Genomic DNA, 22,459 nt, shown 5'->3' with positions numbered 1-22,459 from the left:
ACACTACCTATTCATCTCATCCTATGCCATTTCCTTCTCTTCTAGCCTTCAATCTTTTCCAGCATCAGGATCCTTTCCAATGAGTCCCATCTTCTCATTAAGTGCCCAAAGTATTTAAGTTTCAGCTTCTGTACTTGACCTAGTTAACCTAAATACTAACTACCATTATAGTAATAAGCTATTCCCATACTTGTTCAACAAGATAATCTCTAACAACAAACACTATAAACATATCCTGATGCTTCTTTACCCAAACATTTCCTTAATTTTTCCTTAATCACAAAATTTTCTTTAATCATAAAGAGACTAGATATTAACAATAATCAAACCTCTGCCTAAATGTTAGGAAGTTCCCTAACAGGGATACTCCAAGAAAATATTGTTGTACTTCTAACTTTTTGTTTAATGTAAACTCTCTAAAGTAGCAGTTAATGGAGTATTATATTGCCCATGGCTTATAACTAATTATTTTCAAAGAGTGCTATAGCAGAAGCTATTATTTTTTAAATTTTATTATTTTCAGCAAATAATATTAAAAACTTCCAAGTCTTCAGAATAGGATCTTAGGAAATCAGACTGAACCTCTCTCCAAAGGGAGGACCTCAGTTGACTCCTAATGACCTTTCTGCTCTCTTGCCCAGCATCTGCCTCAGTCCTTAAACCCATCACACACAAGCAGAATTGCTCATAATTCTACAAGTGGCAGGTCCTCCTTTGCTCCAGATGCTTACATCCTTTATCCAAATGACAGCAAACACTGCAACATCTCAGATGGCCAAATCTATGATGCTTCTTCAGGCCCAAGGATACCAACAGTTCAACCCTCTACCCTTTGCTGTAGCTGATGACATCATTTCCCCCATTCAGCTAGAAGCAGCTCCAGGAGAACTGACCTTCAACCCTAATCCCCCCTCAGTAATTAAAAGAATGGAATGTGGGATCCAGGCTTGAGTTTCACTCTTGCCCAGTAGAGCTCCACCGATTTACTGAAGTCAGGAATTGTAAACTCCATAGAAACTCCAATCTCCCAATTTCACCTTGCTGACTCTCCCAATTTCACCTTGCTGACTCCCCCAAACAAAACATACCTTTCACTGGAGACCCCAAACAGGTCCTTGTCCCTACAGAAACCTAACCACCCTGCCTTTTATATCCCATAACCTATAAAAAGACTTGCTCTCCTCATTATCCACTGCTGGAGTCTGCTCTGATCCAGTCTGCCACTCATTCCATCAATAAATGGTTTTGCATTCTATACAAATCCATTTATAGAGCCACTTTTCTTTTTTTTACCATGGGTTCAAATTTTGACCTTTCAATATCCAGAGAGGGAACTGTGGAGTTTAAATGCAGACTAAAGCTTACTATCTTCAATTTTTTAAAAGTTGTCTTATGTGTTTATGTCATTTTTTTCTCTCTAATCTTTTTTTTTCTTCTGTTTGGATTTGATTTTTCTTTCACAACCTGATTAATAAGGATCTATATTTAGCATAATTATACATATAGAGCCTATACTGGATTGCTTTCTGTCAGTGGGAAGGGGGAGAGAAGGGAAAAATGTTCAATTCAAAATCTTGCAATAAAACTGATTGGTTAAAACTACTGTTGAATGTTGTTGGAAAAACAAATAAATAGAAATATTTAAAATAAAATTTTAAAAAGAGGAGAGAGAGAGAGAGAGAGAGAGAGAGAGAGAGAGAGAGAGAGAGAGAGAGCACGTGCACCTCTCTACTCTTGTCAGGATTAACCATAGAGAACCCTGAGGGGAGATGAAGTAGCTAGATTCTATAGACCTGACCCAGTGTAGAAGTGAAAATTGTAATAGCAGTTTCAGAGCATGAGTCAGACAAATGAAATCAATCCTACAAAGTTTATTTATACAATTCCTGGCAGTGTTTCCAGTGTTAATAACACTACGGAAAAATTAAAGAGAAATCACTAGAAATCAACAAGCTTTCTGAACTAAAAAAGAACCAAATGAATAACTGCAAAATAATAAGTGAAAAAATTCAGAAATTTCAGGTTCATTTTATTAGGTGAGAAACTTTTAATAGTTGGTAATAAATAATACACATTTGTGAATTTCTAATAGAACCTACTTAGAAATAGTGATTCATCTAGCTTTTTCACGGAGAAAGAAATAGCATAGACTTCCAGAAATATGGTGAAATTAGGAAGCTCCTCAGAGCCTTTCCTAAAACATTAAGTGACAGAATTCATAAAATAAACAGTGAAAACAACTTTTCAATGAGATATCCTGGATGAACTTCAGGAAAAGATCTGTCCCACATGGGTAAAAGAGGACTGTAATTCAGTGTAGGTGGGAGAGCTGGGAAACCAGTAAGAGGCTGTTTGCTCAAGTCCCAGCTCAGCAGGTCAGCAGTGAGAGTCACAACCCCAGCTCAGATAGCAAGGTTCAAGCCCGGGGACACTGGTGTGGCCTTAGGCTACCCTAGCACAGGGAATAAAACATCAACACTGGAAAGGTCAGAACAGAAAGCCAGGAACCCCAACCCCTGATTCACAACACAAAAAGTTTGGCATTATATACCCACAGGAGCAGAGCTCAACTATTAAAATAAGGAAACAAAAAAAGCACTAACCACTGACAAGCTCTTATGCTGATAAGAGACAATAAAAATGCCCTCTCAGAAGAGGAAAACAGTGACAAAATGCCTACATATGAAGCCTCAAAGGGATTTTTGAATTAGTCTCAAATCCAAAAAAGGCCTTTTAGAAGAACTCAAAAGGGATTTTAAAAGCTAGAGAAGAGAAGAAGAAGAAAAATGGAGAAAAGATATGAGTCATGCAAGGGAATTATGAAAAATTGCCTGAAAAAAAGTGATTTTAAAAGTAAAAATGACGGACTGGAGAATAAAATTCATCAACTAGAAAAGGAAAGAAATTCATCTAATAGCAAAATTAACCAACTGGAAAAGGAAATACTAACTACAGAAAATAAAACTCTAAAAACTAGAATTGGACAAATGGAAATAAATGACTATGAGATACCAAGATTCCATCAACCCAAACAAGAGGTTGAAAAAATAGAAGAAAGTGTAAAGTACCTCTTAGGAAAAACTATAGACCTGGAAAATATATCTAGGATAGATAATTTATGAATTATGGGTGTACCTGAAAGTCACTATCAGAAAAAAAAAAGCCTGGACAATATCTCGCAAAAATTATCATGGAAAAATGCCCTAACATCCTAGAACAACATAAAACAATCCTTGAAAGAATCTATTGAACACCCCCCCCCCAGAAAGAGATCACAAAATAAAAACTCCAAGGAATATTATAGCTAAATTTCAGAATTCACAGCTAAAGAAGAAAATACTGCAAGCAGTCAAAAAAGAAGAAAGTAGTTACAGTTATGATTACCTAGGCTTATCAGCTTCAAGTTTAAAGGATCAGAGGGCCTGGAACATGATATTTGGAGGGTAAAGTATCAAAGATTGCAACCAAGAACCAGCTACCCTGCAAAATTCAGCATATTCTTTTAGGGGAAAAGATGGACTTTCAACAAAATAGAAAACTTTCAAACTTAATTGATTAAAAGACCAGAACAGAAAATTTGATCTCTAAATATAAGACTCAATAGAAACATAAAAAAAGTAAATGAAAAGGGGAAAAAATATTAGTCAATAAAATTAAACTGTCTACATCCTTACATGGGAAGGTAATACTTGAAACTCTTGAGAATTATATTTTTCTTAGGCCAGTTGAAAGAAGCATTCTTAGACAGAGGGTGTGGGTATAAAATGACTATGATGAGATCAAACTTTTAGCTCTTGAGGGTTGTATTTATGATAAGTGGAAGGATTGAATTTTAAAAAACTGATGAGACAATAAATTAATTATGTAAGGATGCTTATGGCTTTCTAGAATTGTACTCCGATCAGGGCAATTGTCAGGAGTATACTTTGAGAGAGAGAGTGGGTGCAAGATGGCTTAAAATAATTAGAATATGAGACAGAAATAGTATTAAAGAAAGCAAAAGTGGGAAAAAATAGTTGAAGTATATACCAAAGTTGATGCTAGAGATGATCCAATTTTGAGAGCTGTGAATACTGGTTTCTTAAAGCATCTGAAAAAATCAAATAAGTGTATAGAATTGCCAACACTATATTACCAAAAAATGCCAAAAGGGAAGACACTGATAAGTATTATCTATAAATCTTCTTTTTCATCTATCTAGAATCTGGAACTTGAAGTCAAAAGATATGGATAGTTTATGAGACCTTGGCTAAGTTATCTAACTTCTTATAATATTCATTTTCCTTATTTGTAAAAAAAAAAAGTAATATTTGCACTACTTACTGCAAGGAAGAATCAAAAAATGTGTTTATGTGAAAATGTTTTGGAAATTTTTGTATAAATAAGTGATTATTGTGATTATATAAAGTGAAATACATAAGATGGACTTAAATTATGAAATGAAATTTAAATGACACAATTGTGATATTTTGAGATCAATTAAAATAGGATTCCAGTTGCACGTTTATATATCATTCACAAAGAATTTCTTTTCAAAGTAAAAAGAGGAACAAAAATTAAAAGTAACTTAAAAACCCCCTTGTCAATTTTTCCTACCCTCCTCCATATGCATGCCATTCCAATAGTGTCTTCAACACTGCATATCCAGAAGTCTGACAGAGATTTCTAGAAGCTAACATTTATTGTTTTTATATCCTCTATCAGTATGTTCTCTCATTTTCCAATCATTATGATTCCTTTTTTTTTAAGGGTTTTGCAAGGCAAATGGGGTTAAGTGGCTTGCCCAAGGCCACACAACTAGGAGATCATTATGATTCTTTATGTGGAGGTTTTTTGGCAAAAATCCTGAAGTGGTTTGTCATTTCCTTTTCTAGCTGATTTTGCAGATGAGGAACTGAAGCAAACAGGGTTAAGTGACTTACCGAGAGTCAAACAGCTAGTAAGTGTCTGGAATCAGATATGAACTCAGGAATTTGAGACTTTGATTCCAGGTCAGCACTCTATCCATTTATCCCATCTACTGGCCCTATATCACTGTAGCCAGACTCATTTTCTGGATTTTCTTAAGTGCTAAGACAGTTGTAGATAAAAGATCACACTTGTAAAGTTTAAATGTAAAGGGTCAAATATGTGATATGATAAAGAATTGTTTTTAAATGTACTTTGGAAGGGCTCAACAAACTTAAAGTTCATGCCATTTTAGTTTTTAAATAGCAAATCAGACACACAAAATGACCCCAATTGATGTTATTCAGTATATAAACCTGAATAAGATGCAAAACACAAGAAGATATTATAACAACTTTCTCACTCAAAGTATCACTGGGAGATAATAATGTTTAAGAAGGGAAAGGAAAAAGGAAAAAACAAAGAAGAAAGGGTCAGACAGACAAAAAGAAACTAGCTCTCATGTTATAAAGGACCTATATTACCTGTCCTCTCTCTAAATCCTCCACACAAACCCACCTCAAAATCACAGAATTGAGAGCAGGAAAGGATTTTAGTCATAATTTAATTTTAATTTCCTCAATTTTTGATTGAGAAAAACTGAGGCCTAAGAAGATTGGAACCCAGGGTCATGATAATTAGAAGTCACTAAAATATAGGATTTAAAAAAAAAAACATTACTTTTTTCCAAATTCAAAGCACAGTAAGGTCCTTGTCTCAAAATGGTCCTACCTCATCAATCAATCCTTCAAGTGTTAGAGAAAGAATGAAGAGACACCCACCACTGATGGGTAACTAGGAAAAAAACCTTATTGTAGCTTATATTTTCCCAAATGCCCGAAGTATGTTAGAAGCAACTATATAAAATTGCTAGAAATGTCAGAGGAATAGATAATACCATAATGCAGCTATTTTCTTGGCTGTGGAATAAGGAAAATGACATGATTCTAAGATATGATTTATTATATTTCTTGTTATGAATATTTCAAATTGGTAAAATTATGCACAATATTTAAATAAAATGTATTAAAGCTCATTCATAAAAGTAATTTATTTGTTTGTATTGCTATACTCTTTTCTGAGAGTACATTTTAATGACCTGCTTTACTAATATATTGAAAATTGAAATGAAATAAATGAATCAAAATCTTACGTTTATGCTTGTTACACCACAAAATGAGAAGAAAAATTAGTAAACATCCTGCATATTATTGTGGATGAATGTTAATATATTTCACTAAAATATATGTATGATTTATGTTTATTTCACAATTTAAATTAGCTGCTTAATGATGCATAGCTACTATCTTTTCTTTATCCTTATCCCAATGCAATTTACTTTCAGGCAGAATCAAAAGCATGTTTTTTGCTTTGCACTCTTAGGGAAAAAAAAATTCTTCAACATAAAAAAGGGGCACTTTTCTTTTTGAACTCAGGATTTGACTTCTTCCTTGAAACCTATTCCCCTATGATAATTATGACTTTCCTCTTCAAAATGATTACACTGCAATGCTAACAAACACACTGTACTATTTTAACTAGAATTTAGAGAGTACACATTATCTGTCAAGCACTAGGTTTTGGTAGCAACAAACACTAGTCCAGTGATAAGTTACTGGACCCTAGACGTAATCCCTCCCAACCTCTGCCAATATCATTCTTGAATTACAGGATATCAATTGTTCCTTAGTGGGAAGATGTTAGTACAAGAAGAGGTTAAGTTTTCGGCCTTAAGTAATCCTAGAAATGTCTAAATAAACAACTGTATCAAACTTACAAAAAAAGTGGTTTAAGTATCTGCAAAATTCTGAATTTTCATTTTGCAGACACCTCAAATGAAAAATTCAGAGAATTTCTTGCAATTGTAAGCATCATTATTGTTCTTTAGCTGTTTTCAGTTATGTCTGACTCTTTATGACCTCATCTGGGGTTGAATTTTTTTCCAAGATACCAGATTGGTTTGCCATTTCCTTCTCCAGCTCATTTTATATACAAGGAACTGAGGCAAAAAAAAAAAGTTTTACATTATTACAATTAGTGGTAGTAATAACAACAATAGCAGCACTTTTATAGTGTTTTCACTTTAGCAGAGTGCTTTACAAATATTAGTACATTTTATCTTCACAGTAACTCTGGAGGTGGTTATCCCCATTTTACATAAGAAAACTAAGGTAGACGGAGTTTAAAGTGACTTAGACCCAAGTCATATCTTAGTAAGTATCTGAGGATGGATTTGAAACTCAGATCTTTCTGACTCTCAAGTCCAGAACTATTTCTTATGCTGGGTTAGTTATTGAGAAAAAGAAATGGGTACCAGGACTATTAGTCTGTTCCATCTATATACCATTGAGGTGATGACATAAGGATTCAGGGAGAAAAAGGATTGCTTCTATGCCTGAGGGTTTGAAGGGTCTGGTAATACTCCCAATATTAAGGCACGTAAGTTGCATTACAATAAGGTACCTCCTTGGTTATGTAAACTAATGAGGAAAGCTAACTATACATATATATATATATATATATATATATTATATATATAATATCTTGCAAATAGATGGTGATCCTATAATCTTGCTGTAGTCAATCATTTTAACCTTTCAATACATTATCCCTTTTTTTTTTTTGCAAGGCAAATGGAGTTAAGTGGCTTGCCCAAGGCCACACGGTTAGTTAATTATTAAGTGTCTGAGACCGGATTTGAACCCAGGTACTTCTGACTCCAAGGCCGGTGCTTTATCCATACACCACCTAGCCGCCCCTGTTGTATTTTTTTTTTTAATGTTTTTGCAAGGCAAATGGGGTTAAGTGGCTTGCCCAACGCCACACAGCTAGGTAACTATTAAATGTCTGAGACCGGATCTGAACCCAGGTACTCCTGACTCCAGGGCCGGTGCTTTATCCACTGCGCCACCTAGCCTCCCCAATACATTATCCTTTTATCAAAGCTACTCAAAGAAAGCAAAATTAATGTACTCCAATGTTTTAACATGACATAAATTTTATTGCTTAGAAATATATAAATACCTCTAGTCATGGATGAATCTCAAGTGACCAAAGGTAGTAACAAGGAAAGACAGTGAGAACTAAGGGTACTTACTGGCTGATCCACAAATTAGATAATTATCTCTTACATAACTGAAAATCTAGTGCATCACCCTGATTTTATATTTTTAAGCCTTATTAAAGAAAAAGACTAGGAAAATGAGTATGGAAAATAAAACTGGGAATAATGATATGTGAGAGAGGATAGATTCAGCCAACTTAATTATCTCATTCATAGAGAAAAGGCTATTTTTTTATGACAAGAGTCCACATTCTACTTGAATGCAAAAATTTGAGAAGAAAGATTTTGAGAAGAATATTGAGATTTATTTGATTTATCTCAATTATAATAAAATTCTGGATATCTGAATATCTATATAAAATGAGAAACTTCCCTGTCCCCATATCTCTGCCAAGTAAAGCTAAAGAAGGAGAAGATATTAATAATACTATTTTAGAAATTCCACCTAAAGCCACAAGTAGACCATAGCTGTTTCCTAAAGCCACCTAGCCTTCCTCACTGCTCAGAAACATGAAGGAATGATCAGGTGTACCTCCTTTTTTCCATTAATGTACACCTTTCCTGACTTTATCATTTTTGTACTGCCATATAAACATGTGAAAGGCAGAGGGGGAGGGGAGAAAAATGTACCTACTTTGGATAATAGTTCTCTTTACCATTCCCTTTGGATTCCACAGAAAGAATCATTACATATCACTCAGAAAATAACAAATGATGTAGATTGGCAGGAGGGTTGAAAGTGATGCCATATGCCTGGGGAACATTTCTTTGCCTCTTTACAGGTAACTCTAACCTTTGTTTGGTTCTTCTGAAAGGTAGAGTCTTACAGATTGGGGAAGTGACCTTCCCAGTGTGCTCCTCTTTTGATGAGACCACATTTTATTCAATCACAGCTAAAGAAGGACATTGAGAAAGTGAAGAATATTCAGAGGTGAATAATCAGCATAGTGAAGGGGCTCAAGGCCCAGGCATACGTGAATCAAATTAAAGGACTGTGAATGTTCCTTGAGAAGATAAGACTTTAGGGGGAACATGGAGCTGTCTTAAAATTTTTAGATGAGTTTTACATGGCAGAGAGAGTGGACTTATTATGCTTGACCCTGAACTCAAGAAGTAACAAGGGAAAAAACTACAAAAAACCAAATCAGATAGAAGGAAAACTTCCTAACAATTAGATTTGTATACAAGTCGCATGCACTGCCTAGAGAGGTAGTAAAATTACCTTCATTGGAGGTATTTAAGCAAGACTGGTTATGTTGTAGTGGGCATTCTTTTGGGACTTTGTAACTGAGATTTCATGATATATTTCATGGTTAAATTTTTTGACAATATGATTTACTCAGTCTTTGGCATTTATCAAATGGCAATGATAGTATTTTTGTTATCCACTGCTGCACAGTGAATATGAGAAAATGTGAAAGGAGTTTATAATCCAAAGATAGAATATTTGTAAAGAACTTAGCATTGTATTTGGCACGTAGTAGGACTTAATAAATGCTTTTATAGATGAAATAATAATTACTATTTCTCTCCATCCACTAACTCCCTAAATCTTTTTCTGGTTTCTCTACTTCTTTCCTTCTGTCCTATTGCTACTAATATCTATAATGATTGTACCTCTGCTCTGTTTCCTTTGAGCATCCCTTTGGATGGCTTTACCCATTGTTATTTCAATTGCTACTATATGTAAATTAATTCTAAATTTATACTTAAGATCTTGACTTCTCATCCTCCTTGATGTAAATGCTCCATTATTTATTTATTTTTTATTTTTTGCAAGGCAGTGGGGTTAAGTGGCTTGCCCAAGGCCACACAGCTAGGTAATCATTAAGTGTCAGGTATTCCTGACTCCAAGGCCAGTGCTCTATCCACTGTACCACCTAGCTGCCCCTAAGTGCTTCATTATTTATCCAAACAGGTACACCTTCCCACTGTCCCTGTCACAGTCAATGGTACATACATCTTAAGGTTTCAAGAATATAAATATTATTTTTGTTTCAGTTTTCTCTTATATTCAAATTACATCTGTATTAAGTCATTGCTTCTTCCTCTATAATATCTTTTATATTTAACCTCTTCTCTCCTTTCCATGGCCTCAGGACTTAAGTAAGACATAGTCTGGATAGCAAATTTTCTTACTTCTAGCTTTTTTTACTTCTTACTTCAAACCATATATTATCTTTGTCCTATTTAAAATTTTTCAGTCAAATATTGTCTAAATCAGTAAGATAGGTTAATCTTATACATTTCATTTTATGGAGTTAGTAAGTATGAAAACTTAAAGGAGAAAAATCTGTCAATTTTCTCAAAATTCAAAGCAAGGTTCCTTTACAGTCATAGTTCCTCAGTGAATTTGCCTTACCCTTTCGTCCAGGATACACATGAGGATAGTACTCATAATAAAGATCAGGCTGGTCCAGATTCCCAAAAGGCTCAAATTCCATTTCAGCATTCTGGAAAAGGCTCAGTTTCACTAACAGGGCTAGTCTCACGAACCAAAGCTAAATAGAAAGAAAAGAATGAAGATGCAAACTCATTATCACACAGATAAAATTTTAAAATTGCCATTTTCTAAAAGATCTAGTATGAATGCCTGCATGTTAAACAACTTGAAAGCACTGTGCACAAATTAAGAACACAAATTCAACTTTACTAGGAAATCTAAGTTTTATTAGTTGTATAGAATTAGTTATTTTAGTAAAATGATGGTCTTCTTATTATGCCTCATTCCTTTTTTTTAATCATGTCTCACTGAGGACATTATTTTGCATTTCCTTGGCACACAACAATGAAGAACAAGGTTAGCAACCCATGAGAATGCAGGAAGGGCGAGAGAAAATCAATTTAGGTTTAAAATTTGCTGCAAAGTAGATAATCAGTAAAAAGTTTGAATTTCATTTGTAAATATTTTCTGACTTATGTGTGCCTTGTGAAAAATGGTCATCTATAAACTTCACGATTTTTTAAACTAACTTTTTAAATTAAAAAAGTCAACTTCAAATGACATGTTTGCTACTTGTGTATCTTCATTGTGTATCTTCATTAATCTTCTAGTGAATCTTAACCCCTATGTATTGTCTAAATTAACTAGTTCTTTTTAGACTTCTCTAGTGAATGTCTTGTCTCTTGATCTTTGGACAAATTGTTTGAAGAATGTATAATAATCTCTTCTGTTTTGCCCGCCATATCATTCTAGTTTTCCTCTTCAACTGAAATCTGTCTATTCAAGGTCCAGCTTATGCAGGAATCTTTCCTGAATTAATTCAACATGTTCCAAACCATACTTCCTCTTATTCTATTCCCTCCCCCTGCCACTTGTTTAATGGACTGAATACTTGGATTTGTGTCAGAGACATGATTTTGAGTCTGAAGTTATTACTTTCCATCACTATGACCTTAGGAAACTCAAGACCTCTATAACCTTTAGATTCCTCATTTAAAAATTGGGAACAATATTTAATGCTATGCATGTCTCATAGTGTTATGAGGAAAGTACTTTTTAAATTAAAAAGATAATGATATTGGGCTTGTCTTTTCTATCTTTTACACAGCAATTTTTTTAAGGGCAATGACTTCTATATCTTTCAGGTAGCTCAATATAAATATTTTTCTAAATCTAGGCCTCATCCAAAAAAGAAAAAAAATCTATCATTCCATCCATCCATCCATCCATCCATCCATCCATCCATCCATCCATGAATTTATATATGTATTTACACATATGTATATATATACATATATATAATATATATATAAATGTATACCTCTGAAAAAGTAATACAAAATCACCAAATTTAAAAAATGCACTTATTAAACAGGAATAACATGTTATTTTTCCCTAAAAAGAAACATTTCACATTTATAGAAGTATGTGACTATTTGTCACTGCTTCAAAATTTACTTTAGAGTTTGTTCAGTATGTGCCATGACACATCTATCATAGAAATATCCATGTATCATGTGGAAAAACAGTGATGGCATTTCCACCATTTCCCCCTTCTCCTTTTTCTTTTAGAATAAACTTTCTCTGCAGTTTTCACCTTATCATTTCCATCAAAGCCTAGCCAGGGCCAAGGAATGCCTGGCCCATGGGCCATACATATAAGGCCCACGAAATCATTTGGTCTGGCAGTCCCAAGCCAACTGCTGGTGGGACTTGAAATTCAATAAATCTAGGAACTTTTTTAGGGTAAAATAATTAAATATTTGACCAAACAGAGTAGGCTAATTTTTAGTTGATAATTTTATATGCCCAGTGAATGATGCTATAAATATCCAAAAGGACTTTGGCAGGAAAAAAAAGGTTCCTCCACCCTGGTCTAGACAGATATTTCCTGTCTTTTTCTCTAATTTTATTACCATCCTCACCCAATTCCAGTCTACCTGCTCCAGGTAGGATAAGGCTTCAATGGGTACAAAGGTCAGAATGGCCTCTAGATCAATTCAGAGATCCTCATCATAATCTCATTTCTAAAAAAAAAAAAAAAAAAAGAGAAAACTTGGGCTCTAAAACGTTAAAAAAACTTTTGATGGTTGAGGAGAAGTTTGCCAGTCCGGTTACTCTCAACTGAACTCTCTAGTACTTTTTCCACTCAATTCCTGGGTCAGTTATAAAGGTTATAAATCCCATTCCTCTTTGTAATCTATTATCCCTGTCTACTATATATAATATATTCACAAATGGAAGTAGAATCCATTTCTCTCAATAACCACTGGGACAAAGTAAGAACTCTTTGAGTTGGGGAAAGCAAGTCCTATATTTGGACCAATAATATTATATGGTGATGAATAGGTCTTTTCTATATTTTGCTCTGAGTGAAACTCTCTTAATGATAATCACAACTGGACAATAAAATAAACTTAAAAAGGAAAAAACTTAAAAAAAGGAAAATAGGTAGCAAATTCCATAGACACTAATTTAGAGTATTCAAAATAGGATTAATCTTTTTTTCTCATAATGATGCATATATTAAAAGAGTAATAATTTATGTAAAGTCATGGACAAGAACTAAAAAAGATAAGGGGACATGGATGAGTTGTGTTAAAATCATAAAATGATCCCACCCACCTCCAAACTATTGAGATGACATATTCACTGAAAGGATGAATTATAATGTTCACATATCTATAGTGGGTATACAAAGTATAATCTTACTGCAGAAATTTCCAGTATCGCTTTCTTGTAGAAGATATTATGGTACTTTCAATAAGGTAGTAATATAAATCATTCACTAAAATTCCAATAATTAGAAGCATTCAAAAGAACTTTTAAGTAGTTGTGTTAATATAACATTACATACTATAGGCATATGAGCACTAAAATTGATATTTCTGTGACCCAAACTCCTAACAATCCCCCCCCCCCAGCCTCCCTTCCCTAGTGATGTAACTTTAAAAAAGAGAAACAGCAGAACGAATCAATGTAGGCTGTACCTGCAGAGAATCTGTTGTGTGACTAGTAGGTAGCCCACTTTTGCCATAGCCTTGGCCATGGGCTGTAAGAAGTCGTCCACATAGGTCAACTGCTGCTCTCCAATTTTTGCTGTTCTGTTTATTAAAAAAAAATGGAATAAGTAACAAACAAATGAAATCACTGAAATGCACAGCTGCTTACTTTGCTTGAAGCTCCTGTATATAGCCATTAGTAATAATGACAAGGTCAGTAAAGCTGGCCAGTAAAACAGAGAATGCCATTTGTCAAAGTTGCACGTATAATTAGGCAATGAAAGAAGTCATGCATGAGATACAGTTTAAGATGATCTGATCACTAAAATAATAATGTCTATACAAATAATAAGTATACACTCCTTATGAGATTTTCCAATTTCATTCATTCATTTTAGTGATAATGAACATCTAGTTTTATTGTGTATACTTTGTCCATTTAAAGTATGCTGATATTAAAATATATTGTACATACCTAACTTTTAATAATTGTAAAAGCTGAAAAAAATGACCAAACATTAAATGGTATTATTTTTCATGCCAAACACTAAAGTCTTTTTTCACAAATACTCATATTTACTCAAATACTTCATTTGATGTTTCATGTATCTGACTGTTTTCACATTATCATTGCTATATAGATAATAATCTAGCACATAAATGAACTAAAAGGAAGAGGGGAATCAATGTTTAAACTTTTTAAGAGAACATAAGTAGTTATTAATATTTAATGACTTTATCATCAACTACTTTAGAAGTAATCATTTATATAAAATTTATCATACATATTATTTAAAACATCTCTAACATTCATTAAAATGGTCTTAATATTGGGAAATACTATAATCAGGCTTTGATTTGCTATGTATACTAAACTTGAACACATTTAAAACATCCTGCAATTAGTAGTGTTTCTAGTCATAAATATCAATCATTAATTTGAATTAGTGATTTTTTTCATAATGATGTCATTTTCTTTAATTTTCTTTAATTCTTCCTCTTAAAAATATTTAAAGCAGTGCATTTTGTGGTGACAAAGAATTGAAAATTGTTGAAATGGCTGAAATGGCTGAAAAGTTGTGGGATATGAGTATAATGGACTACTCTTGTTCTGTAACAAATAATAAGCAGGCAGATTTCAGAAAAAGCCTGGAAAGACTTAACGTGAATTGATGCAGAGTGAAGTAATTAAGCAGAACCAGGATGACACTGCACACAGTAATAGTAACACTGTACAATGATCAGCTATGGCAGACTTAGCTCTTCTCAGCAATACAAGGATTCAAAATAATTCCAGACAACTAGTGATGGAAAGAATGATCCACATCTAGAGAAAGAACTATGGAGTCTGAAGCATACCATTTAACTTTATTTTTGTTTCTTTCTTGTGTTTTTTCCTCTTTTGTTCTGATCCTTCTTTGACAACATAACTAAGGTGGAAATATGTTTAACAGGATTGTACATGTAAAACCTATATCAGATTGCTTGTTATCTTGGGGAGGGAAGGAAGAAAGGGAGATAAAATTGGAAATCAAATTCTTAAAAAAAATTAATGTTGAAAACTATCTTTACACTTAATTGGAAAAAATAAAATAATATTAAGTGGGAAAAATAAAAACAAGTCAAAAAATAAAGTGGGCCCTAAAGGGTCACCATCATCAGCATTGAGGGACCTGGTTTTTCTAAATAAGAGTTAGGCTCTTACTCAACTTGGTCTGGAATAAAAGCTCTAGTCTTACTCTACCACTTGGCTATATTCTTATAATCTTCCTTAGAGGAATTTAATTGCTTTTAATAGCCCTTGATATTTCCCCATGGTAAGATGGTGGGAGAGGAGAGAGAAGACCTATCATCCTATACTGAGCTTTAGTTCTAGGACCCACTTCTAATCAACTCAATTTTCCATTCTTGGGAATCCAAAGGTAACAGTAATGCTTTGGAATTCCACATGACACCACTAAGTTCAGAAATAAAAATATTTGCCTATCTTACTAAATAGTGTGCTGAGACAAGCTAAATCTTAAACTTGTTACCAATTTAAGAATCAAACTAATATAGGTTACACATATATAACTATGTTAACTTTATGTCCTTACTGATCATGTTGTGAAAAAAAGAATAAAAAAGGAAGGAAAAAATATAATATATAAAGCAAATTTTAAAAATAGTAAATTTTGGTCTGCATTCAGACTCCATAGTTCCTTCTCTGGGTGTGGATATTTTCTATCATAAGGCCTTTAGAACTAGCTTTGATTATTGTACTGCTGACATGAACAAGACCCGCATAGTTGATCATCAAGAAATGTTGCTGTTAATGTGTACAACATTCTGTTTCTGCTCACTTCACTCAGCATCAGTTCATGCAAGTGTTTCCAGGATTTTCTGAAGTCCTGTCTCTCATGATTTCTTACAGTATGATGATAATACTCCATCACATTCATATGCCTGAATTTGTTCAGCCATATGGGCATCCCCTCAATTTACAATTCTTTGTCACTATGAAAAGAGCTGCTATAAATATTTTTATGAACACCCAAATTTACATATTTAGTTTATTCTATAATGATAGGTTTTGTTTTGTTTTTAATAAGGCAACACTAGCTTATTTTTCCCATATCACTGCAACAAGATGATTTCAACATTTTGCGTATAAGTCTGAGTTCTACTAAGTTTTAATATCAACTTCTATATGTATTCCTAAAAATCATCACACTATGCAAAAATTGCAAAATAAAAACCACAAGGCTTGTGGGTAAAAGGGGGTAAAGGGAAAAATAATTTATTAATGATAAAAAGGAAGATCTAACAAAATGATAATACAGTTCTTTATGTGTTAAATGGTTAAGACAAAAATAAAGACCACAATAAATAGTAATGGTAGTCCACAGCCTCTGTCTGCTGCTGAGTTCACACAGTCTGCACCCTGAGTTCACACAACTTGGGCCTGTCAAACCTAATACCTATCCAACAAAGAGGGTGACCCTCTGAAGGTCACAACTCTGAGACTGCTGAGTTGGTGGTGTTCATAGTGGAAGGTTAGTGGGGAAGATGAGGAAGGGGTGGCATACATAGGTATTCCTAGACTTCTTCTGTAAACAGCTCTTAATGCCAATAAATATGGCACTTTAAACTGAAAAAAAACTCAAAGTTTTCTTGTGTAAATAAGTATCAGAGTGAATGCAATTACTATTTCTTTGAAGTAGTGCAATTTTCTGTGTTCTTACTATTTCTCTTGGCAAATCTTCACACGCAAACCAAAATTCCTGTTTAAATTGTTCCCTAACATATCGATTATGTTGGAACAATTTTGCATCTTCAAACAGGCATTACAGAAAAAATGACTATATTTGTAATTATACAAATGTTTTCTCCTAAGAGATGTTGTTTATATTTCTAAGTAAGACCACTTTAACGATCCACTTCCCAAATGAGCATTTATTAACTATCTACTTTATGCACTATATTAAATGAGATATATAAGAGATATTTCTTGCCCTCAAGAAATTTATGAAAATATAAGAAATTATGAAATTAAGATACTTTCTCAAATAAATACATAAATGCCTAAGAAAAGTACACAAAAGATAAATTTCCTTTTGGGAATTGTTCAGAAATTAAGGACAAGCCACTTAATTTCATGTAATTTCCATCTGTTTCCTTACTTGCACAAGAAACTAGCCAAGGATGCCTAGCCAGACAGTGGACAGGTAATAAATTCAGCCTTATGAAAATTATTAAGAAGTTGGCCTAAATTACTGAGGAATTAATCTTGAGGCCCATATTCTTCTTTTATTCCCCTCTTAATGGTTGAATGATTTTCCTCTCCAAAGTCATTACTGTCTTTCAAAGCCCACTTTGGAGCATATGTCTTCTAACAAAATCATCAGGTGAGCCAAATATGCTATAACCAGCATTATTTCTGTTCACTAGCTTCTTCCTTGTTCCATGAAATGAAAATTTTATATTAAACTCAGGTATGTAAATAAGGATCAGATAAGGGAGGAAGAAAATAAGCAAAAGAGAGTACTACTATTCCCTTGGGTTATTCTAGAGACAAGTTCAAAACTGTACTTCTTCCATTACTAAAACACAGATAACACATAGACTTAATGGACTCTGTGACAAAACAAACTGGATTAGTAGATCCTCAAGAATAATTAAACAATCCCTCAATCATTTTTCAATTAGGCTTCTGCCCTACCTTACCTCCACTTCTTTTAACAGAATCTCAAGAGCTGAAAGGAACCTCTTGAGATTATATAATCCAATTCATATCTGAATAGGACAGGTAAGGTAAAAACAATAATAATTAAAAGGTGTTCATGATATATGTGATTATATAGCTGCACTATAATATCTTCCCAAACACTCTGAGATCTAGAAGAGCATATTTGTGGTATCTACACAGAATTTGATATAATATGGGGCATTATTTCCAGAAATTATTTCCTGAAGTTTGAGAGTATAGATCAAACAAAAGGAATATGACTTGATAAAGTTCCCAAAATGATATTGAGATACAATGACTGTCTTGAAAATACTCTTAATTTGACCACTACTGGGTCTATACCTTGAAGAGATCATGAAAAAGGGTAAAAACATCACTTGTACAAAAATATTCATAGCAGCCCTGTTTGTGGTGGCAAAGAATTGGAAATTGAGTGAATGTCCTTCAATTGGGGAATGGTTTAATAAAATGTGGTATATGTATGTCATGGAACACTATTGTTCTATTAGAAACCAGGAGGGATAAGAATTCAGGGAAGCCTGAAAGGATTTGACTGAACTGATACTGAGGGAGATGAGCAAAACCAGAAGAACATTGTACACCCTAACAGCAACATGGGGGTGATGATCCACCTTAATGGATTTGCTCATTCCATCAAGGCAACAATCAGGCACAATTTTGGGCTATCTGCGATGAAGAACACCATCTGTATCCAGAAAAAGAATTGTGGAGTTTAAACAAAGACCAAAGACTATTACCTTTAAGTTAAAAAAAACAAACAAAACCCAACTGTTGTCTTATGTAATCTTGCTATCTCTCATACTTTGTTTCTTCCTTAAGGATATGATTCCTCTCTCATTACATTCAACTTACATCAATGTATACCATGGAAACAATGTAAAGACTAACAGACTGCCTTCTGTGGAGGGTGGGGGGGAAGCAAGATTGGGGGGGGGGAACTGTAAAATACAAGATAAAGAAATTAAAAAAAAGAAAATACACTAATTTGAAAACAGAAATAGTGAGCCATTATTATATTATTGTTCCATTATTAAATAGTATTTATCAACCATAGCTAAACAAATGCCTTTAAAAATGATATATTTTGATAAGTATGTCTACTACCTGACTAGGATGAACTAACTCACACAGTGGTGGGTATTTATCACATTCTCTTCTTCCCTCCAAGATAAGTACTCATTTTGTGCTTCTCTTTGATATGCTCTAACAATTCACAAGAGAGAAGGAGGTTTATATGAGGAATTCTTTAAAAATTCTAGGGATAGCCCTTGTGAATAACTGTTCCCACTAAAACTGTAGCTAATGAGCCCCCACTGATGTAATTCTCATGAATAAATCAATCACTAATGCTTAAATAATATTAACCAAAACATTTACTAAAAATGCAAAGCAAATATATTATTTACATAACATTCCACCTATCACACTCTACACCAATGCACATAACAGCCTTGTTTTTTCTGATATTGGAGGGTAACAACAGTAGAGCATTCTGGTTGCAAGCATCAATTCATCTTTCCTTCCCCCCCCCCTCCCCCCATCTTTCCTTTCTATCATATAATTCTTTGCTGACACCTTTTACCATTCTTCTTTAGCATTTCTTGTTGGTTATGTAATAAAATATCAATTAATGGAGAGGTAAGAGACTGCAATTTTGAACCTCTGTTGAGAGAGAAATTAAGAGGTAGGAAATCTCTTTATTTTGAACTTAAAAATTTCTCATCCTTTTCTTCTGTTCAAATGAGTGCTGTCTGCATTATTCTTTGTAGGCACATTTGGGAAGATTTGTCTTTAGAGTGACAAAATTGTTCATTATATAGAAATATTTAAAGAAAAATAATATCTTTTCTGATGTTTTTCAGTAAATAGTTATCTATTTTTCCCTATTGTAAAGAAAATTAAGTATGGTGTGGAAAGCAATGGAAGCTGTCCAAGTTAAAGCAAATTGTACATTATAGTTGAATGCTTCCTTTATCTAGAAGACACCAAAATTATTTTCCTAAAGCACACTTCTGAACATCTTCCCTCTGACCCCTAAAGAATTTAAGTGTCTCCCTATTAAAGTCAAGATCAAATAAAGATTCCCTATTTGGTATTTAATCTGACACCTTTTACTATTCTTCTTTAGCATTTCTTGTTGGTTATGTAACAAAATATCAATTAATAGAGAAGAGACTGCAATTTTGAACCTCTGTTGAGAGAGAAATTAAGAGGTAGGAAATCCTGTCTTCTTACACTTCTCATCTTCTCCAGCAGGTTATGTCCTCCTTTATCTTACCTACTCTCTCTCACTTATCTTTCATCTCTCCTGTATAATGACCATTTCCTTATTGTCTATAAACATCCTTATGGCTCCTCCATCCTCAAAAAACCCTCATTAAATCCTTTCATCCCCTCTAGTTTTCCTCCCTAAATTCCTTGGGGTCATGTTTCCTCTCACTCTCTTAATTCTCTGTAAACTGACTTCCCTAGCTCATCATTCACCTGAAACTACTTGTCACAGCAATGTGAAGAGACTGTCATGGGGAGGCTGAGGCAGGAAGATTAGTTGGGAGTCTCTTGTAATAATCTATGCCAGAAACTATGCCCAAAGGGCAACAAAAATGTGCATACCCTTTGACCCAGCAATACCACTACTGGGTCTATACCCTGAAGAGATGAGGAAAAAGGGTAAAAACATTACTTGTACAAAAATATTTATAGCAGCCCTGTTTGTGGTGGCAAAGAATTGGAAATCCAGTAAATGTCCTTCAATTGAGGAATGGCTTAACAAACTGTGGTATATGTATGTTACATTGTTCTATTAGAAACCAGGAGGGATGGGATTTCAGGGAAGCCTGGAGGGATTTGCATGAACTGATGCTGAGTGAGATGAGCAGAACCAGAAAAACACCGTACACCCTAACAGCAACATGGGAGTGATGTTCAACCTTGAAGGACTTGCTCATTCCATCAGGGCAACAATCGGGAACAATTTTGGGCTGTCTGCAAAGGAGAGTACTGTCTGTATCCAGATAAGGAGCTGTGGAGTTTCAACAAAGTGCAAGGACTATTCCCTTTCATTTAGAAAAACAAAAACAGATAGCTTACTGTCTGATCTTGTTACCTCTTAGACTTCTCTTCTCTTTAAGAATATGATTTCTCTCTCATCATACCCAATTTGGATCAAGGTACAACACGGAAACAAAGTAAAGACTGACAGAGTGCTCTCTGTGGGGGGGGGGGGGAGCAAGATTGGGGGAAAATGTAAAACTAATATCTTTAATAAAAATAAATTTAAATTAAAAAAAAAATCTATGCCAGACCAGACTTTGGAAAATCAAGAAAAGGTGAAATGAGTAGAACCAGAACATTATACACATTAACAGTAACATTGTGTGAGAATAAACTATGATGGATTTGCTCTACTCAGCAATAAAATGATTAAAAACAATTCTAAAGGACTTATGGAAAATATCATCTACATCCAGGGAAGGAACTGAGGAGTATGAATGCAGACTAAAGCATATTATTTTTGATTTTCAGAACTTGTTTCCCCCCAATCATTTTTCTTCCTTTTTCTTCTGATTCTTCTTTCACAACATGATTACTATGGAAATGTTTAACATAGTTATATATGTATAAACAATATCAGATTACTCACTGTCAAGGGGAGGGGGAGAGAAAGAAAAATGTGAAACTCAAAATTTGCAAAAAATTGATTGTTTGAAAACTACCTTTGGGGTGGCTAGGTGGCGCAGTGAATAAAGCACCAGCCCTGGAGTCAGGAGTACCTGGGTTCAAATTCGGTCTCAGACACTTAATAATTACCTAGCTGTGTGACCTTGGGCAAGCCACTTAACCCCATTTGCCTTGCAAAAACCTAAAAAAAAAGAAAAACTACCTTTGCATATAGTTGGAAAAATGAATAAGTAAATTTATTTTAAAATAAAAAAAAATCTATGCCAGAGGTGACTAGGGTCTACATTAAGGAGAGTATTATGCAAATAGAGAAGAGCTGGATAGGAGAGGATATACAAAGTAGAAACTGCAAAATTCAGTAATTGATTGTCTTTGTAGAGTTAGATTGATGAATTGAGAATAATATGGAGTTACAAAGCTAGATGACTAGAAAGATAACGGTACCTTTGTTGGAAGTTTGGAAGAAAGGAGGGTTTAGGGATAAGAGACAATGAGTTTAAGTACATTGAGTATGAGATGAAAGAAAAATGAAAAGTGTGTACAAAGTTGTTTGCAGTTTTACCATTTGATTCTGAGAATCTTGAGGTCAGGGATCATATTTTTGGCTTTTCTTTGCATGCTCAAGACTGAGCACATAAAAAAATTAATATATGTTTGTTGACTGGCTACCTCTATATGCTAAAGACCACTGATCTTTCTGCTCATTTTAAAGTTGAATTCTCCATACATTTTATTTCCCCCAGGTGAGTTCTCTGAGAACAGGAAACATGTGGTTTTCTTACTTAATCAGCTTTATTGCCTTTCTATTGCTTAAGGATAAATTATAAATTTTCTATGTTCCAGAATGTTGGAAGGGCTTTGGAAAACTAGGCACAGTACTTATTTTTGATGGAGTTGTAAACTAAACCAATTCAGGATGCTATATGCTCTTTAAGGGCACCGACAATTTTGTTTTGTACCCCCAATACATACTACAGTTCCTTGAACAAAAGGGGTATTTACTAAATTCTTGTTAAGTTCTCAGAAAATTCAACTTTTCATCCATTTGGCAAACTTCAAGGACAAGTTTATTT

The 22,459-nt window shown here is 33.9% G+C and overlaps 1 protein-coding gene across 4 annotated transcripts in view; it reads right to left on the bottom strand.

Moving 5' to 3' along the window:
- TRAPPC12 (trafficking protein particle complex subunit 12) overlaps positions 1-22,459 on the bottom strand; it is a 152,359-nt gene that overhangs the window by 78,543 nt on the left and 51,357 nt on the right. For 3 of the 4 annotated variants that reach the window (XM_074209580.1, XM_074209582.1, XM_074209581.1), the window contains 2 exons: positions 13,445-13,558; positions 10,374-10,512 (listed from right to left, as the gene is read on the bottom strand). In XM_074209580.1, coding sequence (XP_074065681.1) covers positions 10,374-10,512; positions 13,445-13,558 — 253 coding nt within the window. The remainder of the gene's footprint in view (positions 1-10,373; positions 10,513-13,444; positions 13,559-22,459) is intronic. The other variant, XM_074209583.1, reaches the window with a different exon arrangement.

The sequence above is a fragment of the Macrotis lagotis genome, chromosome 1, assembly GCF_037893015.1.
Source record: "Macrotis lagotis isolate mMagLag1 chromosome 1, bilby.v1.9.chrom.fasta, whole genome shotgun sequence".
Classification (NCBI taxonomy): Eukaryota; Metazoa; Chordata; class Mammalia; order Peramelemorphia; family Peramelidae; genus Macrotis; species Macrotis lagotis.
Note: the sequence above shows the minus strand (reverse complement) of the source record. Positions and strands in the feature narration are given on the sequence as shown.